The following is a 27,666-nucleotide window of genomic DNA, read 5'->3' as shown; positions in this document are numbered from 1 at the left end:
GCTTCCCCTGCTTAGGAGTCCTAATATCGCTCCCTCCAAGACTCTATGTATGACTTGGGTGACCGAATTGAGGGACTAGGTGCTCGTCTTGTAGCGATGCAGGTCTCCGCCCGTATCCAGGCAGAGAATCAAGTGGCTTTCTTTGCTCATATTGGATTCACTCCGCCTCATACCCCTCCCCCTTAGTGTCCAGCTACTCTTATCGGGGGTCAGGAAAGTTTTTCTCCTTTTCTCCTAATATTTCATTTGTCTTTTCTACATTGAGGGCAATGTAGGTTTTAGGCGTGGGAGAGTGGTTCCCATCATTTCTTTTGGTTTCCATTATTTCTTTTGGCTTTTGTTTGCTTAACAAAAAAAAGGGAAAAATGAAAAACATAGTGAAAAACAATGCAGTTAGTCGGCTTTCTTTTCATTTCTATGTTTGTTAGTGCTGGAGTGTGTTGCTATGATGGATTATACAATCATAGGGCACAGGTATGTGGTCGAATATGCTAGTTAGGCATTTTGTTTTTCCTTGGCAATATCGTTGAATGTTGAGTGTGCTGGACTTGACCTATTCTTGTACTTTTGGAAGCTTTTGAGCCTTGCATGAGCACATTATTCTTGTTTGCTCTATTTTTGTTTGATTGAGTGGGTATCACACATGGTATTGGCATTCTAGAACTTGCTATTTTGTACATATCGAGACCACATTTTGTTGAAATGGATGCATTGAAAATGATAAGGGCATTTAGGATTAAACCTCCTTTAACTTCCTAAAAACCATGCCTTCATCTTGTCTCCTAATAGTAAACCAATTTAAACTTTTATCCGTCGAGTTTGTTTGTTAGCCATGTTGATAACCCAAGACCTCTTTAGACTCTCTTTTTCACCCCTTGTGTTATCAAGGGATGTCTGAATTCCATCATTTGTGTAAGGCAAATAAATTTGGAGTCGCAAGTGTTGTTAGAGTAGAATCTGTATGATGCTATCTTTGTGTATCTGGAACAAAAAGGGGAGAAATCGACAATAAGCTACTGATCAGAAGACTTTATCTTACAGCGCGTGCCCATGCCGTGCAAGACGTTTTCCTTCAAAAAAAAAGAGAAAATGGAGGAAGTGAACAGATTACCCCGGCTTACAGGGCGTGCCCACGCCTTGCAAGCCACCTGTCAAAAAAAAAATTTGGCGGCACTTGCACAGTGTGTACAACAGGTGAAACTGTCTTGTTTGTGGAATTCCTCCGATGAAGCATTATGATTATGTGGTGGATATAGGACATTCTCTTGACACACTACGCCTATCTATACCTTCTTATCCCGCTTTTTACCTAAACCCCATTACAACCCTATTAAAGTCCCTTTGATTTGTGTATTTAGTTCTCTTTCGAGTGGTGGAGATGTGATAAATGTGCAAGTCTATGGTAATGCCATTTCGTGATGTTGATTTGAGCGTTCCTAGTATTCATATGTTCTCGTTGAATTATCACCTGTCCGGTGTGTTCTAATTTTGGCAACATTGTCAGGGATCTGAGATGCTTGTGTTAGTATAGATTACTACACGACCTTTGCTCTTTTGGTTGTACTTCTGAGCCTCGAAATGCTTGAGAACAAGCATTGTTTAGTTGTGAGGGGATTTGATAGAGCGGTTATTAGGCACCTTTTTGCACTGTTATTCTATCATAATTTTGGCTCCTTACTGTGCTAAGAATTGAGATTTTGCTCACATTCGATATTTGTATGAATTGTAGGTGGTCGGCGTTAAAAGTAATCTTTTGAGGCACAATTCCAGAAGACCCTTCATTTCAGGGCGTGCCTACGCCAGAACTGAGGAAGCTCACCCAAAAGCGGGACCCGCAGGCTTGGTGGCAGCAAAGTGGGCAATTACAAGGTTGGGTCCACGTGGACCAGATGCAGGGGATGAGAGCCCTTAGAAAAAAAACTTGCTACTGATCTGACTTCCAGGGGCGGCGGCTTCAAATAGAAAAAGAAAAAGAAAGGGCCAGATGCACATCTTATGTATTAGATTAGTTTTTAGCTTTGGAGTGTCAGACGCAGCTTTCTCTGGGGTAGCAATTAGAAAATGCCAGATTCATGTGTGATCAATTAGCTAAGCTTTAGTTTCTTTTTGCCCATCAGTCAGATGAGAAAGACTTTTCTATTACTTTTTGGGTTTTGTATGATAAAGACTCTTTCGGCTTTTACTCTTACTCTGGACAATTCGCGTTAGTTATTGTTCCTGCGCTTGCGGCCCCAATACGAAGACGAAGCCAGGTTTTTCTTTGTTGTTTTTTTGATTAATTCACCTTCCCAATTCCTTGGCAATTAATTCTTAGGGCAATTGTGCAGATGATATCAATCGAATCACGCGAAATTGATACGATGAGGAGCGGCTAGTTTTCTCCTCTACCCAAAGGTCGGCGCGAAGGCGCGGTCCATAATATCTGTGAGATCTAATCGAATTTTCATTATTTCTTCCAACTTTTTGCTATTCATGCGTTTCCTGGATTAATTATTCATGGGTATTTTATTAATTAGGTATCAACGGCTGGATATTTAATTTAATATAATAGCCAACAGCCACGTTAATTAAATTGAATCTATAATTGTTCGTTTAGTTGACAACTAGTGGCAACCACCATAATTGGTTTTATGTTGGGAAAATGCAAGATCTAATTTAAATAAACCCTCTTAGCGTGTTTATTGGTTAGGGTTGGGTTTTTTCTAGTTTTAATGCAATTAGATAATTAAACTCCTACGGTCGTACCTAGGGTTGTTTTCTGGTTAGAAAAGTAGTCAACGGTCGTACCTTGGCTGCCAAAAAAGTAAGGAAGAACTGGCTGTCAGAGTTTGTTGATAGTTATAACCACCCTAGTGATGAATGGATGAAATATCTTTGCATCGATGATCATTTAATTGAACCGTGCCTGAAAAGTTGATCCTTTTGGTAGACTTTTATTAATTGCTATTTTTAGTAAATTGTACTTGTGGAGTTATCTTTTGAATTTTATTTATTTTATTTTCATTTCCATCCCATTAATCATCCCTCAATTTTATTCTATTGACTTGGAAAGAAACAACTTCCTACCCATTCCTTGTGGAATCGACCCTACTTGCCATTGTACGCAAAATTAATATTTTTATAAACAAATCTGGTATATCGAATCAAGCAAACTCTTCGGGAATAGGGTGAATCAAGTAACCCATTGCACACCTAGGGTCCCTGCTCCAGTACTTGGATTTGTTCTATAATTAATTGTGGTGGTAATTATGACTTTTTAGTAATTATTATTGTACAGGTTCGGCACCTGTCAGAAAGCAATATGCACTTGAATTAAATTAATTGAAAGAGTATTTTATCATTTTGTGTTAATTAGTTAAACCAGTCCAAAGTTAAAAGTTTATCCAAAATCATTAAAGTGGCAATATTTACCAATTTTTAAATTTTGGACCATATTGACATTAATTTAAATATGAGCAATGCAAAATGAAAATTATCCCACCTATATTTTGGCTTGAGCACCAAATTGAGAAGTCCAGGGACCCAATTGACACTCAAATGTTGAAGGACCAAACAAAACATTGATACAAAGTTCGAGGGTCAGCTACCAACCTTGACAATTTGTTACTCGTCACCCATTCCATCTCATTCAACACCATTCCATTTCTTCTCAAGTCTCCCTGGTTATTTTCTTGCAAAAAGTTCAAAATCCTTTTTCTCAGCTAGTTGTTAAGTTTGCTGCTAGTACTCCCGCATCTTTCAATGAAGTCCTTTCGAAAACTTCTCAAGCATAAGAAAAGACAAGATTTTGTTAAGAGTGAGATTCGAATTTCCACTGATATTGTTGATTCTCTATCAAAGCAGCTGGAAAGCCCAGAACTAATGTCACTTTGTCCACCAGATTCTTCTTTCCAATGGAGGATCCTCCAAGTGGAAGTTAATCTGTGGAAAGTGTTTGTGATCTATGTTGCAAATTTGGGCGATTCAGATAAGTAGTGCGGTGTTGGTCAGGAGATGAAGTCCCCAGTGATAGACCTTGAAGCTGCATTCAGAGAGGCAAGAGATACATTTGGAGTTGCATTTAATGCAGTTGGCTTCACAACAAGGGATGATTTTAGAGATGCAATCAGTAAGTTGCAACAAAAACTAATACTCTTGAGACTACAAATGAAAGATGCTTATGCTTTTGCAAACAACTTTTCATTAAGATGCCCCCATCCCCTATGCCATGAGCTTAAATGGTATGGCTTCCATTCTTGTCTGCGCAACGTTGTGTTGTCTCTTTGTCGCAGCGAAGGCAAGTTCCAAAGGGATATCTACGTTCAACTTGATACTATGTTAGACATGCTAAAATGTATGGATACCTATATCAAGTCCATGAAATGTCATGTATACTCAGGTTTCACATCTTATTTTGGTGCTTTACTTATCCGGGCAGCACGTGTTTCTTACTTGTGCTGGATTCATGAAATGGACGAAGACGAGCCAGGAGATCATCATTATTGTTGGATGTGGCGTTTGTCCCACATCGGACAATGCCAAGAAGAAGAAGGCTCTTTAAGGACTATAAATGTATGGGCTTGGTGGTGAAGATGAACACACCAAACCAAGAGAGTTTTTTGTTGGGTTATTTGGGTCTTGCTTGGTCATTAAGCCCTTTTGTAGTAAGAATATTTTGGGCTCTCTTGTGTTTTAGTATTATGTGTCTTTTGGGTTTAGGAACCACTTTCCTAAGGTTTTTGTATATCTTCTTCATAGTAAAAGATTTGCTACTCCTCCCGCCCGTGGATGTAGGTCAATTTTATCGAACCATGTAAATTTCTATATTTTATCAGATCTGATAGAAGGGAACCAAGGGAAACAAGTGGGAGTCAGGCAGAAGGCTTGGTTGTTAGAGGCAGATCTGATAGAAGGGAACCTGACAATAGTAGATCTAATTCTAGATCTAAGTCCAGATATAAAAACATGAAATGCAATTATTGTCATAAATTAGGGTACATTAAGGCTGATTGTTTTAAATTGAAAAATCAGTTAAAGCAAAAGGGAAAATTTGTTAAACAAAATACTGAATCTGCTGAAGTTAGTGTAGCAGCTGATGAGAATGAAGGAAATATTTTCTTTGTAACTGATGGCAGGACAAGATCTAAAAATGAATGAATTTTAGATTCGGGGTGCTCTTATCACATGTGTCCCGACAAGGATTTGTTTTCCACATATGAATCTTGTAATGGTGGAATTGTTTTGATGGGCAATAATGCCGTTTGTAATGTTGTTGGTAAGGGTACAGTCCGAATTAAAATGCATGATGGTATTATGAGGACGCTCACTAATATTAGACGTGTTCCTGATTTGAAAAAGAATTTCATCTCTTTGGGCACTCTCGAATGACTTGGGTGCAAATACACGACTGAAAATAGTGTTATGAAGGTTTTCAAAGGTGCCCTTATTGTTATGAAATCATGCAGGTTTGGTAGTTTGTATATTTTGTAGGGTTCTACTATCACAGGTTCAGTGGTAGTTTCAACATCATCTTTGTCAAATACCGACATCACCAAATTATGGCATATGCGTTTGGGGCACATGAGCGAAAAAGCTTGGGCATACTGAGCAAAAGAGGACTTCTTTGTGAACAAAGTACCAGGCCATTGGAATTCTGTGAACACTATCTTTTTGGGAAACAGAAAAGTGTCAGCTTCAGTTCACCAGCAATTCACAAAACAAAAGGTACTCTTGATTATATTCATTCAGATCTATGGGGTCCCACTCGTGTTTCATCTAAAGGTGGTGCCAGGTACATGTTGACTTTCATTGATGATTATTCAAGAAAAGTTTGGGTTTATTTTCTAAAAAATAAGAATGATGTTTACCTAACCTTCAAACAATGAAAGGCTTTGATTGAGAAACAGACAGGTAAACAAATTAAGCGGCTCAGAACAGATAATGACATGGAATTTTGTGAAAGTGAATTTAATGAATTTTGTAAGAATAAAGAATTGTTAGACACCACACCATCAGGATGACGCCTCAATAAAATGGTGTGGCCGAGCGTATGAATAGAACGCTTTTGGAGAGAGCACGGTGTATGATCTCCAATGTAGGGTTGACAAAAGACTTTTGGGCAAAGGCGATTAATATGGCTTGTTATATTGTCAATCGCACTCCTTCTGCACCTCTAAATTTTAAAACTCTTGAGAAAGTTTGGTTAGATACTCCTGCTGATTACTCTGATTTAAAAATTTTTTAAGTGTCCAGCATACATGCATGTGAATGACGGAAAACTAGAACCTAGAGCTAAAAAGTGTATTTTTCTTGGGTATGCTTCTGGGGGTGAAAGAATACAGATTGTGGTATTCTGATCCCAAATCTCCAAATTTTGTGATCAGTAGAGATGTTACTTTTGATGAATTATCTATGTTATCTTTCAAAAGGGGGTCTTCTAGTTCTTGTGGTACAAATGATAGTACACAGGAGCAGGTGGAGCTTGAAATCGATAGTTGTGGTCTTTCTAGCTCTTCTATTCAGCAAATGCCAGTAGATGTACTTGAATCTACTGATGAAAATAATCTAGAAGAGGAGAGATATTCCATAGCCAGTGATAGACCAAGGAGGAATATTCGACCACCACAAATATATTCAGATTTTGTTAGATATGCTTTGTCTGTTGTAGAAGAAATTGATGCAGTAGATGAACCTTCTACTTATTCAGAAGTAATTATGATGACTCTGCAAAGTGGTCGATTGCGATGAATGAGGAAATTGAATCCCTTCATCGAAATGGAACTTGAGTTCTTGTGAAGCCGCCTTCAGATAAGAAAATTGTTGAATGCAAATGGGTCTTCAAGAAGAAGAAAGATATTCTAGGGGTTCAAGATATAAGGTATATAGCACGATTGGTTGCGAAGGGTTATAGTCAGGTACAAGGTGTTGATTTTAATGATGTGTTTTCACCTGTTGTTAAACATAACTCTATTTGTGTTTTGCTTGCTTTAATTGCCATATATGATTTGGAATTGGAACAGCTCGATGTTAAGACAGTTTTCTTACATGGTGAACTTGAAGAACAAATTTATGTGAAGCAATCCAAGGGATTTGAAGTTAAAGGTAAGGAAAACCATGCATGTTTGTTGAAAAAATTCTTATATGGATTAAATCAGTCTCCAAGACAGTGATATAAGAGGTTTGATTCTTTTACGTTGGGTCATGGTTATTTGAAGAGCATGTATGATAGTTGTATTTACTTCCGCAAGTTAGATGATAATTCTTTTTTCTATTTGTTGCTGTATGTTGATGACATGCTCATTGCTGTCAAAAATTTGCCAAAAATTCACAATTTGAAATTACAGCTAAGAAGTGAATTTGATATGAAAGATTTGGGAGCAGCTAAGAAAATTCTTGGCATGAATATTAAGCAAGATCAAGGAGCAGGGAAGTTGTTCTCAAGAAAATTACTTGAAGAAAGTCCTGGAGCGTTTTGGCATGAAAGATGCAAAATCTGTAAGTACTCCTCTTGCTAACCATTTTCGGTTATCTGCTGCTCAGTCACCACAGTCAGATGAAGAGAAAGAATATATGGCACGAGTTCCTTACTCCAGTGCAGTCGGCAGTATTATGTATGCAATGGTTTGTAGTCATCCGAATATTTCACAAGCAATCAGTGTTGTTAGTAGATATATGTCTTGTCCAGGTAAAGAACATTGGCAGGTTATGAAGTGGATTCTCAGATACTTACAAGGGACTTCAAACGCTTGTTTGGAGTTTTGAAGAAATAAAACCACTCTTGTTGGTTTTGTAGATTCAGATTACGCCGGAGATCTTGACAGAAGAAGATCACTTTCAGGTTACGTATTCTACATTGGAGGTTGTGCAGTTAGTTGGAAAGCTACTTTACAATCCGTTGTGGCTTTATCTACTATGGAGGCAGAATACATGGTAGTGATCGAGGTAATCAAAGTAGTCTTGTGGTTGAAGGGATTATTTGGCGAGTTTAATCTCTACATCAGGGTGTTACGGTTATTTATTGTGATAGTCAAAGTGCTATACACTTGACTAAAAATCAAATGTATCATGAGAGAACAAATCACATTGATATAAAATATCACTTTATCCGGGATATCATTGCTGAAGAGAAAGTCCTTGTTCGAAAGATTAATACCAAAGAGAATCCTGCTGAAATGTTTACGAAGCCTCTTCCAGTTTACAAATTCAAACGATGTTTGGACTTGGTTGGTGTTCATTGTATGTGATTTGACCCATTGGGGCTTATGTAGAGAAGGTGGAGTAGATTTGCTATTTGTCGATGTTGGGACCTCGCCAAGGTGGAGATTTGTTGGATGTGGCGTTTGTCCCACATCGGACAATGCCAAGAAGAAAAAGGCTCCTTGAGGGCTATAAATGTATGGCCTTGGTGGTGAAGATGAACACACCAAACCAAGAGAGTTTTTTGTTGGGTTATTTGGACCTTGCTTGGTCATTATGCCCTTTTATAGTAGGAATATTTTGGGTTCTCTTGTATTTTAGTATTAGGTGTCTTTTGGATTTAGAAACCACTTTCCTAAGGTTTTTATATATTTTCTTCATAGTGAAAGATTTGTTCCTCCTCCACCCATGGATATAGGTCAATTTGACCGAACCACGCAAATTTCTGTGCCTTTTATTTTGCTTTGTTATTTGTCTTTATTGGATTGCCACAATCTTTTTATATGGTCCGTTTTATCGCCTAAGTATTATATGGCTGGTGTCTACCGCCTAAGCATTATATGATCGGTTATACCGCCTATTTTGTTCTAATTGTAGTTTGTTTATTCCTGAGCCAGTCCTAACAATTATGCTTTTTGATCTGCTAAAGGCGTTGAAGCCTAATACTCCAGAAACTACACAAACTACACAGGTGTGTTTCTATGGAATCAAATACGATTCAGAATTCAGACCCCAGAGATTGGCTGTAGAAGCATTTGTCAATTTTCTTATTCCTGAGAAGGATCCTCAACTTGAAACCTTATACGATGGGCTCACACAGCTGATAATGTTTGTCCTTCACGCTCGTGCTCCAGAAGAGGATAATGTAAAGCCTCTTTTAAAGGATATTACAGCAGCCGTTTGCAAGCTTGGGTCTTTCGGTTACCCTTTCCATGTGAAAAGAGCAACACAAGACAAACCTAAAGGAACTGATCCCGCAATATTTTGGTTGCTTGAAAAGATGGAGCTTCTGAGGGCAGAGGTATTCCTAATCGAGCTGCTAAACCAGAAGATCAGTTTGGAATTCCTTGAGGATTGCATTGATTCTTTCCACAAAGGACAGATGCATTTGCAAAGTTATCATAGGGATGCATTCCAGGGGAAAAGCAAAGCTCCTAAGCTGGTATGGCTGCATATTCTAACTTTGGCTAGGGAGGCTACCTCTATTTATCAATCATTTCATGCCCAGTCTGTCACTATAGACAAGTTGAGAGATGAGCTACTTAAGTTGCAAGAGAAGATTAAGCTTTTGAAGACAGAGATACTTCTGGAAGAGCTTTTTAATGGACACCCAAATTATGTAGTCAACGTGAAGAACGAAATCAAAAGCCTTGATCAGGGGCTAATAGTCCTGAGACCTTTCCTGATTGGTTCTCACGAAGAGAATTAGAAATTCCTCCTGACACAAGCAGAATCTATAACAAGAAATTTAGCTTTTTTGTATGACTGTCTTCTTGAAAATGAAAGTACAGAAGATGCGGTGATGAAATTCAGTTTTTTGCTTCCTGAGTTAGTAAAAAAGATGAATCTTGCCAATGCAGAGATCATAGAGAGTTACATAACTGTTCGCAGGTCATCAAGATCTCATTTCCCGAAGACAGAAGGATTTGGTTTCATTGATTTCCTTTTAGGAAATCTCAGGGAACTACTGAACTCTGAAGTTGATTATTTTGTTTCTGTCAAACATCAAATTCATGTTGTTCATGAAGAGATAGAGTTCTTGAGATCATTCCTCAGAGATATTGAAGAACAATATAAGGAGCATCAGGATTTGAAAACTCTGGATTCGTCCATTATGGAAGTGATGCTTGAGGCGGAGTATCTCATTGATGTGTTTATTCTTGGAGATTGTTTGCAATGGTATCATCCGATATGGCTTTCTGATCTCATTGAAGATCTCAAACTCATCAAGCTTCAGGCAACAGAAATCTGTGAGAATGCACATGGCATCAACATCAATTATGTTCCCACCCTTTCAAGGAATGTAATATCACCACCCAAAATTCCCAAAATTGATGAAGTTGTGATTGATCTTGCTGATGAGAAAAAATTAGTCATTGATAGACTTATAGCAGGATCACCACAACTAGATGTTGTCTCAATTGTTGGCATGGCTGGACTCGGCAAGACAACTTTAGCCTTAAAGGTATACACTGATCCTTCAGTTACTTATCATTTCCACATTCGTGCATGGTGTTGTGTCTCCCAAGCATATCAGAAAAGGGAATTGCTCCTTGAGATTTTAGGTGACATTGTTGAACTTACGGATCATATCCTTGAAATGAGCGATGGAGACTTAGAGATGAAGTTGTACCAATGCCTAAAGAGAAATAGGTTCCTCATTGTCATGGACGATATTTGGAGCACTAGCGCATGGTACGATTTCCAAGGTTCATTTCCAAATGATAACAATGGAAGCAGAATACTGATCACGAGTCGTCTCCCTGATGTGGCTAGAAAAATGAAAGTAGATAGTGTTCCTCATCCCCTTCGGCTACTCTCTAACGATGAGAGCTGGAAGCTGTTACAGAGGAGAGTGTTTGACACAAAAGAGTGCCCTGATGAACTAATGGCATTCGGAAATCAAATTGCAGAAAGTTATAAAGGACTCCCTCTTGCAGTTGTTGCAATATCTGGTCTCCTTGAAAGGACTGACAAGATACCAGACTGGTGGAAACAAGTTTCAGAAAGCATATGTTCACACATTGCCGATGACGTTGAAACGAGGTGCATACACATCCTAGAGCTGAGCTACAGGTGTTTACCTGACCATTTGAAGCATTGCTTTCTTTATACTGGAGTATTTTTGGAGTATAAAGACATTCCAATTAGGAAGTTGACATGGTTATGGCTAGCAGAAGGATTCATATGGAATACAGACCAAGAGAATAATGAAGATGTTGCAGAAGGGTACTTGAGGGATCTGTTTTGGTAGAAGCCTAATAATGACTTCCAAAAAAAAATCACTTGGAGGTGCCAAAACATGTCGAGTTCATGACATGTTGCGCACATTATGCATGCCAAAATTTGACAAAGAAAACTTTTTGCAGTGTCAAAATGGGTATGAAGAACTTTTGCTTCCACTCTTGAGGATTTGGATTACGGTGTTGATCCCAACTACTCATATCCCACAAACTCCATCACATACGAAAAACGCAGATTGTCCATTTGTTCTAAGAGAAATCACTTTGTCATGTCAACACCTTCTGGGAAACATATCCACACTCTATTTGTTCTCTTCTACCAGTGATTTGTATCCAAGATGCCCCTATGATATCTCCTTCATTTTTGACAAATTTAAACTTCTTAGAGTGCTGGATTTGGAATGCATCAATATGGGAAATTCTTTCCCAACTGGAGTTCAGTTGTTGATTCAACTAAGATATTTAGCACTTAGTGGTGATATAGACTGTATTCCAGCATCAATATCCCATCTCCGGGATCTTGAAACCTTGCTGGTGAAGGGATTAAGAGGTAAAGTTCTACTACCTTATACCATTTGGAGCATGGAAAAGTTGAGCCATGTCCACGTAAATATGCATGCCACCTTCACATTGCAAGACGGTGAAAGTACACTTTCTCCTCAAGTACTCAATCTAGTCAGTGTTTCCTGTCCCATATCTCTTATGTGGTAAAGGTACAGAGAATATCATGAGGAGGTTACTCAAACTTCGGAAACTGAGATGTGTATTTTCTGAATTACGGGATGATACTGGGAAGCTAAATCAGTTTCCAGTACTAAACTTTCTGACAGAGCTCGAGTCATTGAATGTACTGTATTCTGGTCGAATTTCTCTTCCTTGTGAGTTTGACTTCCCATTAAATCTCAAAAAGTTGACTCTATCAAAATTCCGTCTACCGTGGGATTGCATTTCACAGATTGGGAGATTACCCAACCTTGAAGTTCTCAAATCACTTTCTAGAGCCTTCGAGGGGAAAGTATGGGAAATGAAAGAAGGAGAGTTCCCTAAACTGAAATTTTTGAAGCTGGACAATCTAAACATTGCTCAGTGGAATGCCTCTAGTGATCACCTGCCACAGCTTCAACACCTAATTCTACGAAGTTGCAGGCAGCTTGAGGAGATCCCCTCTGCTTTTTGTGAAAGCTCTACTCTGGAGATGATTGAGGTCCAATTGTGCACGAGCTCTGTTGAAGAGTCAGTGATAAAGCTTAAGGAGGAACTACTTGAAATGGGAAATGAGGACTTCAAGGTTCTTATTGATCGTTCAGACATGGATTTATGATCATCTCCATAATTTCTGGTAGATCTTGGCGTCTTATTCTTGTATGTGCAGATTGTCTAGCTTTATTCTCTCTCTCTCTCTCTTTTTTTTTTAACTAGTAATCTGATACGTGCTTTGCATGTAATTATATTTTTCCAAACTTTTATACATTTCTGTACTAAAGTATTTTATGAAATGTTGCTTGCTAACACCATAATATTTTTTCTTTTTACCAATCATGGGGTGTATTCACATCTCTGTATATGAACAAAGAATGACAAATTATAATGTACTATTCTTGTCAACAAATACAATGCGAAATCTGTTCAGTTACCATTTTTAGGTTCAGCCTTGAAGAATGGTAATCCAAGGTATAATATAATTAACATTGGCTAGAGATCACATATCTCCAGTGCAAAATACAATACAAAATATGTTGAGTTACAATTTGTAAATCTAACCTTCAAGAGTGGCATCAAAATGATTAACTTTTGGCTAGAGATGTTATCTTGAACTTCTCCTTTGCAAATTTATACACTAATAAAGAGCATACTACTTTTTTGCCACTTTTTGTTAATTGTACTCTTCACATGCAAAGTATTCCGAAATTATGGTAGCACAAGCTTTTTTCTTGATTTTGGCAATATGAAGCCACTGTTGTATTGGTAGTTATACCGTATGCATGATGATAAAACTAAAAAAAGGGATAATATTGGCACTATAAAACTACCCCCATATGGGGACTGCAGTCATAGAAGTAAGTGTACAGATGATTGCTACATTAGAATAGTAGAGATAGAATAATGGGGTTTTTTAGAGTGTGTGAAAGCAAATCATAAGCACATGATAAATTTAGAGAAAATCACAGTCAATAAAGTTTGAATCATAATCATATAGTTTATACCACTTTTCATATGCTTACGTTCACCAAAGTTTCTAGCTATCATTTTGGCCCATTATTTCTAAATGCGCTTTGATCTAACAATTGTTTATCTAAATGACTTCTTAAAGATTTTGTAGTTTACCAAGAACAATATTATGGATATCAATTTCTTAGATGGCACAACCAAATTTTACACACAAGACAATTTAGATGGTTAAAAGTTATTTTTTTTTATTGTAACCTTTTCTTCCATCTTCCTTTCCTCCTCCATTGGAGATAGCTCTGTATTGCTTGTTGGATGGACATTGTTTAATCTCACCAGACAAATCAAGCACAAGCCACTTAGCCTCCTTTGCACTAAGGGCACTTGAACGTTCTCTTTGGTATTGTTTGAGCTGCCTTTACAGCTTTTTGATTAATTTGTTTGTTTACTTTAAGTCATTTAATTATTGGTTTTCAATTTTAGGGATTTTTTATTTTTCAGTTTGTTTGCTTGCTCTTAATGATGGATTTTAATTATTTTATTGTGCTATTTTAGTTACAAATAGCTTTTGTAACTATTAACATGATTGATATTCATTCATTCATCATTATTGAAATGCATTATCATTATTCAATGGAGTGCGATGTAGGTATTAGAAAAAGTAAGACAAAATTCTGCTTACACTGCTAGATTCATGGTACTTTTATGAGTGTGTGTGTGTATTTATATCATTATCATTACTATATAAAAATCATGAATGTTGGTATTGGGTAGTGCAAGTGTAAGCACTTTTTTATCTTGGTTTTTGTTATTCCTAAATTACCCTCATGTCTTTTAATTAGAATTATTGCATTTTAATGTGACACTAATTAACAGAAATAAAACACTCCAATTGATTACATTTTAATGGTATTGGTAATTATAATTAAAAATTCCTCTTTAAAAACTATTTACCTACTCTTGGACTCCATCTCCTATTATTATACATATCAAAATTTCTTAATTGAAGCATGAAAAATTCCTCATTAGTCATTAGTTGAGATTATTAAAAAAATCAATTTAAAAAAATAGATACTCTCTAGAAATGGAGAAACATACAATAACAAGAAAACCCTTATTCATCTGTATATCTTCACACAAATATCACAAGTAAATTTTACAATTATGCACTTTTAACAATATGAAGAATTTTTCATGTTACATCCAATGAAATTTCAATATACAAAAAATGATACACCATTATAACTGAAATAGCAGTATTAAACTAGAAAAAAGAAATCTAAAATAGCACCATAGAAACTACTATTATCATTAATAGCAACCGATCAAAACAAGAAAAACTGAAACAAAATTGAAAACTATTTATAAAATAACATAAAGTAAATAGCAAATGAATTAAAAAGCTAGAATACAATTCAAATAATACCAAAGACAACATCCAAATCACTGATATCCAGGGGAAGACAAACATTGTTATTGACAATAATATAATAATGCTTCATTTGTTTTGGTTTGAGCAAACCAAATCCACCCATCAAGTCAAAAACCATCTCCAATGATAAAATAAGGATTATAATAAGAGTAAATATAAAATGAAGAATGTTAAAATGAAAATGATATCCAAATTTTTTTTGGTGATATCCAAAATACCTTATTTTTCTAATGATTACATATATTTATTGTATTGCAATATTAGTGAATAATGGAAGCGATTATCAAATGAAAAGCTTTAAAATTAAGTAAATTCCATTTATGGTGACAATTGTAATTAGACAGATTTAATGCATTCCAATAATTGATAATAATGATAGTGGTTATGGATTAAAAGTTGGCAATTAAAAACTAAAACACTGCAATATACAAAAAAAATTAATATTAAAATTATTAATTAGCCACAATTCTTATTCCAATTTCATGATCATTAAAAAACTAATATTAAAACCAAAAATATTGTTCTCATATGAAAAAAGTAGACTTGTTGCTCTTGTTTCGCATTGGATTGTGCTAAAAACATGAATAAAAGAAAAGGAAAATAGAAAAACTCCAACTATCTCTATCTATAAAATTGCAATTGTTAGAATGTATAAGCCAGAAAAACTTTACGTGGTAGATCATTTATACTCCATTATTGACAATAATAGAATTAACATAATACAAAGAATTCAAATTACACGTATGTTTATTTTTCTATCTTAATTATATTCTTCGTTTATAAAAAATTGTGATGATTGTGGTTTATATACAATAATTTTGGTAACACATGATATTATCAATATTTGATATATTAGAGTTCAAGCTATAAATCAAAAAGTGTTTCATTCATGATTTCAAATTCAATCCTAAGGGATATGTCAACTACATTAAAATGTTTTGTGTCTCTTTTCATTTAATAAAATTTTTAAAAGTAACTAGCTTAAAAAAATAAATAACATAAAAATACTATATTATGATGTTGACAATCAAAATTTCATAAAAAATTTTTAGCATCTTAAAAATAATATATTTTAAGATATTACAATCACATGCAAAGCACATGATCTATTACTAGTATGTGTAAATATACATACGTACGTATGTATTTATGTATGTATGTATGTATGTATGTATGTATATAGAATAGATTTATATAAATTCTGAATCTGGTACACTTTCTGCATACCAATCTATATATATATTTTTTTGTTTTGAAAGATGCATACCAATCTATTTAAACATTTAGTTTCTAAGACTTCTAGTCACCACTCAAATCATGATTATTTTACTACCGAGCCATAACTTCATCAGTTCAAGTCTTGCATCATTTCCAGTTTGCTTCTGCTTTTGTGAAAGTTCACAAACTATTTTTTGTCGGCATCTTCCTCTTTTCTTCAGGACTAGGAGGTATAAACCGCGCTCTGCGCGGTAGAGATAAAACTTATATGCCCAGTTTATGATTAATAGCTGGGAATACTAAATGAGAAAAATGCTTATTCATTTAAAGCTCAAGATTAATAGCTGCAAATAATATATGAACAAAATGCCTATATATTTAGTACCATATTTATTTTGCATGTATTTGACAGCCAGCCTTCTGCGCATTTTTTTTTATTTCCTTCTATTTCGGTCTTATAATGAAGGTTTTGGAGTCATACAAAATTGAGCATGACTGTGAAGCAGCTAGAAGTTGGAGAATATCAAATTTTTGGAGTGATCGGATGAATGATTACTTTATGCTTTTGGATAATAACTTTTACCGGATTTTTTTTGGAAGGCCTTTAACATGCAGCCTTTGCTGCTTTGCTAATTTTAAGGTCACTTCTATTTTTTCCTAGAGAAAATAATTCTTTTGATTGCTAGGGTGGCTAATTGAACCTTTCTTAAATTGTTTAATTGATGAAATTGGCATTATTAGATTGATTAGCAAATAAAGAAAGAAAACAAAAACATAGTGGGGAATCTCACGGGTCTCAAAGCAACCCCAGGCAATGTCTATATTTTTAGACTGCGCACTCTTAAGCATTGTGTGAATAAGGGTTTCAAATTCTGTCCATATCCTTGATGTTTTTTCATTGGAGAACAATGAATTAATGCTTATCAACCAACCATTGAATTCACAATTTGGTAGATGCAAATTCAAGCCTGGATCGAACTATTTAATACAATATTAAGCAAGGAAATGTTAGCACCTTCTTCTAAAAAAAAAAATTTCTCAGGACGAGGAAAAAAAATTCAAGGATATCAGTTGAAGAAAGGAAGGAGGTTATCCTTCCATCAAAAATGCTTAATAAAAATGTCACCTTTCAAAAAATCAATATAACATTCTAGCTTGCTGTGACATAGCAAACAATCCGTGATTTAAAATCCAGAAGGGAAAAGTACCAAGGAAAAATGATAGTACAGTGACCAGTAACACAACAGCCTAACACAAATTAACTAAGGAACCATGAATATACATAGAAACAGATCTCACAATTATCAGGGCTCCACTCTGAGTCTAATACCAATAATAATTGGATTGGACTCAACAGATCCCATAGCATCTACTTTGGTCCATCCCACTTCAATCTCAAAAATCACGGAACAATGTCAGCAGAACAGGCTTCTTACTATAGCAACAAACATAAACAACAAGGTGTCAGCAATACAAAAAATACAGGAGCCAACAAAAGCAACACGGGGGGAATCGCCTTTGATCAATAACATAATCTCCACCAATGACAGAAAAACCATCTAAAAGCGCCTTTCTCACTGGTAAGCAATAAAAATAAACTTATGTACAAGATTAAGGTACTCAGAACCAGTACTGTGATTGAACTAAAATGTGGCACGACAGATTATAAAACTTAAAAACTTTGGACTATAATTTTCTTCTTGTTTAAGGTTGTTATAATTAAAAGGTTCAATCGGTAGCCCAGGCCATCTAAAAAATGTGGTTCACTCATGCTGCATGTGCCAAGCAAAACTCGCACCTTCAGAGAAGAATTCATAAAAAAATTTCAGTCCAAAAATTAAACATTCTATTGGTAACCCTTTCCATCTACAGAATGTCGTTCAATCATACATAAGAAACATGCAAGCAAAACTCAAACCTTCAGAGAAGAGCATATGAAAAAATTCATAATCCAAAAAAGTAAACAATAATACCTTCATGTATTCTGTATTGCCGGTTGCTACCTCTAGTTTTATTTTCATTGTCCTAGTTGCGAAAGTTTAGAATCAAGTAGCTATGAGCCGGCCATTTAAAAGTATCTGCCAAAGGCATGCATAAAGTCATTTCACTATAATAATACACCAGGAAAGAAAGAAGTTCAGCATTTAACAACAGTTATAAAATGAATTCATGATCACAAAAGACTTACTAGTTTCACTTCCCCATTCTAAGCGACGTGCACAGCCAAAAATCCCTGAGATATATAAATTACAGATGCAGATTTTACTTAGCACGCTTTCAACTATGTCTTCATACAATTTAGAATCATGCACACATCACAAGGGATCACCAACAAACCAAATAAGAAGCTTAGAGATGAAAACGAAAAGCTGCACAATTATTTCAGATTGTAAAAAATGCAATGCTGTAGAGATACTCAGAATTAAAAATGACGAATCTCATCACCGGATACATGTGTTCCCTTATAAGCAGTCGAGGACGAAAAACAGTTGAACATCAAATTCAAAAACTCAGCCATGGACTCCCAACACAGAGCCAAAATGAGGATGGCAAACTGACAACAACTATTACAACAATTAGAATATAAGTTATACCAGGAATTACTGTAGAGTCAGCCGTTGGGGACAAAAGCCGTAGAAAGTATATATTGTTACATTTGGTTGCAAACTATGATAGATAGAATCCAAGAACAAGAATTTTTAAAAGATATACAGAACACAATTAGATGACACACTTATCTTGATAGGAGCAATACTAACCATTTATGGGGTAAAAAAGACCCAGAAAATGTCATATACAAAAGGTTCAGCCTACAAATTTAAAACAAGTAAATTGCATCATAGTAAACAAATGGTAGGATAGTGCAATCTAGAAGATGCATCAACTAGAGAAGGAAAATACTGATAAAAAAATGAATAAATATGTCCATTTGTATCTATCAACAAAGCATTGATACACAATAATAAATATTTTTTGATATACACAGCCTTGCTCGTCACCTTTCAATTTATCTTATTGCATTATCTTAAACCCTTTCTTTTACATTTTTGTTTCTAAAATGGGTTAGAATATTCATTAAAATAGGAAAATAAATTATAGGAGGCACGATAAACCAGCTAATAGGTCCTAAGTGAAAGATGGTAGGCTTGATCGACCCAGTAATTTGGTAAAGAATAGTCTATAGGATGAAAAACAAAGACAAAACGTGTTGAAAAATCATAAAAAGCTTCAGGCAGAAAACCTTAAGTCGGTTGAAAAGCCACCAAAATATTCGGTACAACATTTGGGTGGTTTAGCATTTTATCTACTTATGTTGATAAACGGCAACACAACAACTCCAGCCCAAAAAACACAGAGAAGAATAGGAACAAAGTACAACAGAGTTTTTTTTTTTGACGCAAAAACGACAGTTTTTTGGAGGACACAAGGCAAATATCAAAGGGCGGGGACCCAAAAAACACGCAACACTCCAGAGACCAAAATGGCACATGACAAAACGCACAACTACGCATGGTTCCAGACAGCATAGAAAGAGGGATACATTTTTCTTGTTTCTGAGGCAGATATCACAGAGGCCTTCAGGAACACAGGCCAATAGAAAACCCCTGTAGACCAAACACTAGAACCACCAAACCAAACACAGCGGAAGTAGAAGGGAAGAAATCCAAACACACAACTCAGCAAGAGCAAGAGCGTACCTCTCCCGAGAGCAAAACAGAAGGTCTTCGGAAGGGGAGGAAAAGAGGTCCTAGGGAAGCATCAAAGAACGAAAATATCAATTCTAGGCTAAAACTTACAGAGAAAACTCATAGCGAACACTGCACCTCACCGGAAAGGAAGAAGAAGAAAACTTACAATGGAGGAGGAGGAGGAGAACCAAACGGATGGAAGATGATTTGGACCACTGCAACCCATAGAACGCGAGAGACAGAGGCTCGATGCTCCTTGCGTGGTTCGAAAAAGGAAACAAATAACAGAGAACAAAAATATCAGCTCAGGCTAAAACTTACAGAGAAAACTCACAGCGAAGACTGCACCTCACCGGAAAGGAAGAAGAAGAAAACTTACAACGGAGGAGGAGGAGGAGAACCAAACGGATGGCAGATGATTTGGACCACTGCAACCCAGAGAACGCGAGAGGCAGAGGCTCGATGTTCCTTGCGTGGTAAGAAGAGCACCAGATATCTCAACAGGCTCTTGTACCAAGGCTCAGAACAGCCGGATAAGCAACAGAGCAACAGTGTCCAAAAGAAGGAGAGAGAGAAGGTAGTGGGAAGAAGAGGCATGGGAGAGGCATGGGATACTGCCAGACACAGAAACAAGTCTCGCAATACGGCAGACAACGCAGCAGAAGGCACATGGGATACTGCCAGAGGAGAAGATGAGAATAGAGCGAAAGCCGTCGCGCGATGCGTGAACAACATAATGCTTCCAACCCACATGCACGGCACGTGAGAGGACGACGAAACTTTTGGCTGAATGGTGTTGGCACGTTATCTACTTATGTTGAAAATGCTCTCTTTTGTCCACTCATGACTGGTGAATGAAAAACTGTTGAAAATGCAATAAAGGCATATCAAGACGCAAAAATTTGTCCTACAAACACCACCCCCCTCCCCACCCCCAAAAAAAATGTAAAACAGTATACCGCTGAAAGCAAGGGCATGGGAATTTAGTCAGCAGTAATGGCTCCGAAATTTGGAAATTGACGGGTGATCAACATACCTATTGCTTCTTTAATCTCTTTAGACAGCCTATACTATTGAGATACTTATCCCAATTGTAGCACATTCTTTCAAAAGCTAGTGAATAGAAGCTAGAAATAGGAAAATTGAACTTTCTAGTGTATTTGTTAAGTCTGGGGGAAGGTTGTAACCTAGAGATCCATTTACTTAGAGGCTTCCCATTTTTGTTGCTAAATTGCAGCCTTTTAAGAACCCAAGCAGTTCACAACAGCAACAGCAACAGCAACAGCAGCAGCAGCACTAGCTAAAACAACAATATTTCTAGTACATGCTAATTATCATCATTAATTTGCTATTACTACTTAACGTGTGACAGAACATTGATGTTGTTGTCTAGTTCTGGTTGCAAAGGCACCCGCATTCCCGATTGAGATTAAAATTCTGCTTGAAGGATCTGATGTTTTTAATGTAGATGGTTAAGCTTGAGGTAGTGAACATTAGTTGTTTCTAGTTTCGGTTGCGAAGGCACCAATAATCCTTTTTCCTTTTCTTTTTCTCTCCTTCACGGTTAAGTATGTTTAACTGGACTACTACATGGTACTCATAATCATGAAACTACTTGATTCCTGATTAATTTAACAGCTATTTTAGGATTTTTTGTTTATCAGATGAATTGATTTCTTTGCTTCTCTGTCCCATCGTCATTATTGGATGCATAACTTGAATCTAGAGAAGCTGATGGGGAGATGTCTTTTCTTCCCTCAACTATTTGCCTATATTTATCAGCTTCAGAAGTTTTACCTCTTTAAGGTTCTTAAGAGATGATTTTATAATTCACTTTGAGATGACAGAGAAAATTTTAGTACAAATATCTGTGGAAAAAGTAAGCTCTCAAAATTTGTAGCTCGCAAAAGGATTCATATCATTCTAACCTTGCTTTGCTTCATACACCCTACGTTCACTATTTCATGACAAATCTTTTGTTAAATTTGTTCGCATTATAGAAAAAGGAAGAGAACTTCAAGTACCTCGTAGGACCAAGACGAAGACTTGTTATAATGTAAGGTAAGGGCAAACTTTCACTTGGGTACAATCTAAAAGGATTCCACATTCAAGAAAGAACCAGAACAGACCAACCAAGAGATCGGATAAGATGAAGATGATCAATTACTTCGATGGGAAAAGCCAAACATCTTGAAGCTATTTCATCTGGTTTTGGGAGGGAATTTTGCTAGTGGGTTTGACTCTTGATTCACTGTGGTATAGGCATGAACCTTTAGGCATTCCATGGAAGAAGCTGGGAAGAAAAACAGGGAAATAGAACCAGCCACGGAAAATATGACTATGCATATGAAGCTTACAAGAGTTCAAAACACAGGAAACGTGAATTACACTTCCCAGGCCCCCCCTCCTGCTGCCTTTCCTTTTGTTCCCTTGTCCTTCAAACGTGAATTAATAACTGATTTATAAATTTGCCTTGGATTAAGGGATTTTAGAATCCAAAGGAATTTCAGATTTTTCAGACTAAATACCGATAGCATCCTAGTCTATGCTATCATGATCACAAGTCATTTTGTAGAATCACATCCTGTGTTTAATATTTTAGGGACAAAAAGATTCTCCCTATAACTCATAATAAACAGAAATTTGGAAATCCAAGTCAATAAAATCACATATACAAAATAAATAAAGAACAGGTCTCAATTTCCACAAAGGCATTGTAATCTAACCTTTGGCTAACATTTTGCTTCATGCTGCTTGTTGCCTGGTATAGCAAGGGAAAAAAAGAAAAATACAGAGGGATAAGGTTGCCGTACAGCTTTGGAATTTTTTTAAATAATTTTTAATTTGTTCACCCGCCAAATGGATTCTAAATTTCATTAGGCAAAGGGTTAAGGAAAAGATAGTTTGAAGAGAGCAATTTCCGATCACACCTTTTATCCAAAAAGAATGTCAAATCTGATATGATGACCTTAGCATCAGCTGAACAATTAGAAGCCTGAAGAAAAATGATGTCTAAATCAGAACAACATTTCTTTCATCAAAACCAAAGAAAGAAGTTGGTGAAAGAGTATTGTTTGGAATATACTATTGGTTCTGTTTTTAATTTTCAAATTTGAAATATGAGACTAAAACACAGTATTACAATGAACAACCAGATTACCATGGAAGGACAACTTTCAATCTCCAACAGAGTCCCATTGACCTTGAAAAATTTCCATATGACTTACAACTTTAAGATCATGGAATGAACAAAATACACTGAGCTTTGTCTTCGGGATAACTTTTGGTTGAACTCAACTAGCTTACAAGTAAATAAGAGTTTTTTTGGGTTGAACCAAGTTAGTCCGATTTTGTGACTTCTCAATCTCTTAGAGAAACAAAACATGATTCGATTCTCAGGTAGTTCTTAATGTTTTAACTCAACTAGTTTACAAATAAAAAGAGAGTTTTTGTGTTGAATCAAGATAGTTATGTGACTTTTTGATCTCTTAGAGATATAAAAACATCTTATGATTCCTAAGTAGTTCTTCATTGATTCCACAGGTGTACAATGAAATACAGTGACAACCCTCTTGTAGCACATTAGAACGGCTTGATAAAGATACAGGTTGCATAACGGGAATTGCTAACATTAGAACTGCAATGCAATATCAGAAGAAAAGCTAATTATGCCACTGTATTTCAGAAATGCTAGATTTTTTTTCTCAAGTCACTCGACCTCTTTAATTCATCAATGAAATTGCCTCAAAATGTGAAATAAAAATGATTCTTCAGAACAATTTCAGAATTATCACACGGATCACGTCACCAACCAAGTTTTTTAAGGTATTTCAGTACTAGCTTTCGGTTTACAGTATATTCCACTTCCTACAACATCAAAATAATGACTATGGTTGGTGTAGATTAAATAATGCCGATGTTAATTGACACTGGATAACAAAGTCTTAACAAACACTAAGCTTGTTAAGTTGTCCCTAAGCCAGCACTCCCAACTGAACGGGCAAAAATTTGTAATCTGCAACAGAGCAAGCAATGCCCCAAATATACAATTTTGGACATCATTTTATGACATCTGCTATTGTCTCCAGGATGTCGACCACAATTTTAAATAGTACAAGAACAATTTTAGAAATTTCATCTGCACCCACCTGGAATCCTGGCTCCAATTTTCCAAAGGTCATAGGAGGAAACAGAATTGCTCCATCAAGAGCTGAATTGATTACTTTCCCCTTGCCAAGTTTAGAATAAACGGAACTCATCTTCTTGTTCAGCATCCTCACCTTCATCATTGTTAAATACTGCATATAGAATACATATGGGTTGTTAATCATTTCAATGAATGTCAGGCATCGTTATGTGAATCATCCTGCATAGAAGCTGTGGAAACATCTTGTAACACGTTAATTATCAGAAGAGCAGAGAATCAGCCGGAAACAAAATTAATGCGTCCAGGTGTTTCTTTTCTTTCCAATTATAGTTAGGACCAATTATTATTTACATCAAGTCATCAGGTTTAAATGGATTCCAGTCCAGAGCGGTCCAGAGCCAAAAATCTACAGTTAACAATAGGATCACGTATCCAAAACCGTATCCTAACCATCTTTGGGATCATTACTAAGTTACTATAATCAAATAAGCTTAGTAAAACATATGACTAGACAAAGACTTATGACTGCTGAATTGCAGATGTCTGCAATGCAAATAATTTGAAATTCTTAAAGCAATAAGAAGCATCCCATTTTCATTGAGACCCAAAATTCAGGTGAATCAATCGAGCTTAAATTCACACTACCCCTCTGCCCAAAGAATCAGTCAGTTCTTACGTTACAGCATTATTTCCTCAAAGATTTCACAATAAGCTGTGCACTGGGTGACAAGTACCAACTTTAGATGCACACGCAATTAAAACAGAACTAATCCCAACTTCACTTATGATGCAAAAGGAAATAGATATGTTGTTGTCCCACATTAACACAAAAGTAAGTCTAATTACATGCTTGAATTACCCATTATATTCCCGCTAAATAAAATAGACACCAATGAACAATCAGGCTCGGATGTTTATCCAAAATCATAAGCCATAGCTATACAATTAGCAAAAGGATGAGCAGTTTAGGTCCTTTTACTTTCAATCATCTATTACTAAATCTTGATACTTCATACGGCAAATATTTGTACGATGAAGAAGATATTACCAACAATAATGCATCAACAGGTATTGGGCCGCAAGAAAGGATAAAATTTGATCATCCAATCTCACCATCTCTCTGTTCCTCCCACATATAGCATATAGGATAAAAAATGCTTCTCAATCTCCTCTCTTAGCTAAAAATTTACAATCATTACAGCGACTGCTAAAATTTTATCACTGATCATCAAAGACAAAAGCATCAAATTGGGAGACGAGCATCATCTGCATTAGCCCAAAGAATAACACAAGAAAAAATGAATGCATAAACAAGAAATTACTTCTCGGTTATGGAAGCAAAATCCAATCCAAATTGTTTTTACCTGATTTCCTGTATCAGCTAGTTGCATAACCAATTAAGCAGTCTGGGATTTTTCAGTATCTACAAATTTACAAGAACAATACCAGCTTAGTTGATGAATAGAACCAGAGGTCTAGGGCAGAAGCAGAAAGTACACCATAATGTACTAAGACAGCGGGTATACAGATTTGATTAGATTAAAGTGATATTTTGACACCTCTTTTAAAATATTTTTATAAAAGATGGAGTTTAAACCTCTAACATACCACTCAAATAGGGATTTAGTTCCTTTTTTATGGCTAGTGAACCAAAACTTGATAGTTCCTCTCTAAAATTACTTGAAATACAATTTTCAAGCAAAACAAAAACACACCATTAAGGAGTCCGTAATATATAGGGATAATTTTGCAAACCTCCTTTAAGATTTTTAATAATTGCAGAGAGCTCCTTTCAAGTTTTAAAAGTTACATATACCTTCTCTATTTTACTATTTAAATAACAATATTGGTCCAACAAACTAGGTTTTCTTTCAAAAATCCTAAATTGCCCTTTTCTACAAAAGTAAAAAAGAAAATATAGTATATTCAATTATTTTTTCCACTCTTTGTACAAATCGACAATCCTAATCTCTAACAACTATCCAACCATAAGCTCCAAATTAAGTAGCTGTCCAAAAGATCTCAAATTACATATACAACATCGATGCTTGTCATGCAAAAAAATAAAAATACAAAAAATACACACACATACCATTGACAACCAATTTTATGCCTCAAAATTAAATTTCAATACCCAAATATCTTTTCAATACAAGCTCATCTAGTCTAAAACCACCATTAGAACTCTCTTATGACCTTAAAAATATTAATACCTCAAAAGTAGAGAATAAATTTTACTTCCACAATAAAATCGTAACAAAAAATTTCTCATCCAATGAAAGAAATCCTCGTGCAATTATTGGCATTTTACAAAAAATTTTCTTGACAACAAGCAAACTATGACTAATTGCACATCTTTGGTTATTTTTCCTATTTCAATAATCAATTTCATTATTTATTTCTCTATTAATGCGAGCCTCTTCATTTCCTTCTAGTTTAGTACATAATTTGCTCCCTCTGTCAATTTTGGAATTTTAATTTGCTAATATCCATAAAATAGAAGATAATAAAAAGGGGTATAGTATATTAACTACAAAAGAAAGGAGCAAGAATAGACAAGAGATAGAAAAATAGAAATTTTTTTTGGGTTTTGTAAATCTATTACTTTAAATTGAGAATTGTCTACCAAGTGAAGGGAATTTTAGGTACTTTACTATGCCAGGGGAAGTAAGTATAATTTTTTAAACCTAAGGAGAGTCAAGTGAAATTGTTTGAAACCTCAAGGGAGGTTTTTGAAATTATCCCTAATACATAAGCACTTAGCATTAACTGTCAATTTGTCATTGCTGTAAAACAAAATGTAATTTTTCAAGTGTGAGGAGTAATCTGAGGTCACTTCCATAAAAGCAAGGAAAACACATGAAAGAAGATTTATTTTGTTTTCTACGAAGAAAGATAAGAAGGAAACTTTTTGGGATATTTGGATTATAGTGACAGGAAAATTTTGTAATTACAAAGAGGGCTAAGCTTTGACAAAATTATGGATGGGGTACTAGCTAGTGTTTAAAAATTATAAATAGGGTTAATTTCACTTTCCACCCTTTTGCTATGCTTAGATTGCAGTTTGCATCCTAAACTATTAATTTTAGCACTTAACTACCTTTGACTTACTAATTTTTGCAATTCCCTACGATTGACTTAAGTCCAGCAAGTTAAAAGCAGATTAAGCTGGCCATTGATTGATAGAATTTTCCTTTCATTCCTTGCAATACTCTTCTCCTTCCACCCAAAATTCATCAACCTTTTCTCCTTTTAAACTTTCTCAAACCAACAAGATGTACCAAATCAAGTAATCTTGTGAGACCCCGAAAATTTTCTTATTTTTCGGGTATTTATTTTGGGACTTTTAAGTCTATTTCTGGGGTTTTATTTTGTATGTAGGTTTTCTGGGGAATTTTATGAGAAAATATGAATTTTGCATCCTTTTCTGGGTTTAGGTCAATTTCTGTGCTATTAGAGGTGTACAGTGCATGTGGGACCCGCTAAAACGATCGGTACCGGTAAATGTGACTTTGGGAAATTTTCTATACGGAAGCTTTAGTACCTAGTGTTATGAGCTAATTAGTGGTTAGCTAGTATAATTAAGGTTTACAAGACAAAGATGTTGGATAAGCTTGGAAAACACATGTTGAGATCTTATTGGAAGTTGGACTTTTGACTTTCACTTTACCTTTCTTATTAAGAGAAAAATTGATCCAAAATTACTCATTTTTCTCTTGCTCATTGCCGACCAACAAGGAAGAAAGAAAGAAAGAAACCTCTTCAACTTTTGCTTCATCTCTTGGCCAAATCTTGCAAACCAACCATTAATCTTTCAAATTCCTCCACAAAACTTGCTTGCTAGGAAGGATTGAACTACTTGGTGGGTTTTGTTTG

At 35.7% G+C, this 27,666-nt stretch overlaps 2 protein-coding genes across 10 annotated transcripts; one reads left to right on the top strand and one right to left on the bottom strand.

The window, feature by feature from the left end:
• The first annotated feature begins 9,736 nt into the window (after positions 1-9,736).
• On the top strand, positions 9,737-12,459 carry LOC113715881 (putative late blight resistance protein homolog R1B-17). The gene is made up of 3 exons (XM_027240185.1): positions 9,737-11,124; positions 11,462-11,688; positions 11,852-12,459. Exons 1-3 carry the CDS (start codon positions 9,737-9,739, stop codon positions 12,457-12,459), a joined length of 2,223 nt encoding a protein of 740 aa, XP_027095986.1.
• A 4,566-nt stretch (positions 12,460-17,025) lies between these two features.
• Positions 17,026-25,522, bottom strand: LOC113715479 (uncharacterized). 9 transcript variants are annotated; one of them, XR_011823102.1, is made up of 9 exons: positions 25,399-25,522; positions 25,155-25,213; positions 24,839-25,056; positions 23,792-23,941; positions 20,023-22,638; positions 19,810-19,898; positions 19,653-19,702; positions 18,143-18,187; positions 17,026-18,032 (listed from the first exon to the last, which is right to left on the bottom strand). XR_011823102.1 is itself a non-coding variant. In XM_072070925.1 (9 exons), the coding sequence occupies exons 1-4, from the start codon at positions 25,179-25,181 to the stop codon at positions 22,389-22,391; spliced, it is 258 nt and encodes an 85-aa protein (XP_071927026.1). In that variant the 5' UTR covers positions 25,182-25,388; the 3' UTR covers positions 17,026-18,032; positions 18,143-18,187; positions 19,653-19,702; positions 19,810-19,898; positions 20,023-20,505; positions 22,370-22,388. The 9 variants fall into 9 exon arrangements, 4 of the variants coding, with proteins under 4 accessions (XP_071927026.1, XP_071927024.1, XP_071927025.1 ...); XM_072070925.1 differs by lacking the exons at positions 24,839-25,056; positions 25,399-25,522 and having other exon boundaries at positions 20,023-20,505; positions 22,370-22,404; positions 22,574-22,638; positions 25,155-25,388; XR_011823101.1 differs by lacking the exon at positions 25,399-25,522 and having other exon boundaries at positions 25,155-25,388.
• Between the last annotated feature and the right edge of the window lie 2,144 nt (positions 25,523-27,666).

This window comes from Coffea arabica, chromosome 11c (genome assembly GCF_036785885.1).
Source record: "Coffea arabica cultivar ET-39 chromosome 11c, Coffea Arabica ET-39 HiFi, whole genome shotgun sequence".
NCBI lineage: Eukaryota > Viridiplantae > Streptophyta > Magnoliopsida > Gentianales > Rubiaceae > Coffea > Coffea arabica.
Note: the sequence above shows the minus strand (reverse complement) of the source record. Positions and strands in the feature narration are given on the sequence as shown.

Coding starts and splice junctions, on each gene's coding strand:
- LOC113715881 (XM_027240185.1), top strand. CDS start 9,737: ATGAATCTTGCCAATGCAGAGATCATAGAGAGTTACATAACTGTTCGC. Junction 11,125..11,461: donor AATGAAGATGTTGCAGAAGG/GTACTTGAGGGA, acceptor CTCTTCTACCAG/TGATTTGTATCCAAGATGCC. Junction 11,689..11,851: donor GCTGGTGAAGGGATTAAGAG/GTAAAGTTCTAC, acceptor TATGTGGTAAAG/GTACAGAGAATATCATGAGG.
- LOC113715479 (XM_072070923.1), bottom strand. CDS start 25,181: ATGCAACTAGCTGATACAGGAAATCAG. Junction 23,942..25,154: donor TAGCTGATACAGGAAATCAG/GTAAAAACAATT, acceptor TTCTATATGCAG/TATTTAACAATGATGAAGGT. Junction 22,639..23,791: donor AATTGGAGCCAGGATTCCAG/GTGGGTGCAGAT, acceptor ATTTTTCTTCAG/GCTTCTAATTGTTCAGCTGA.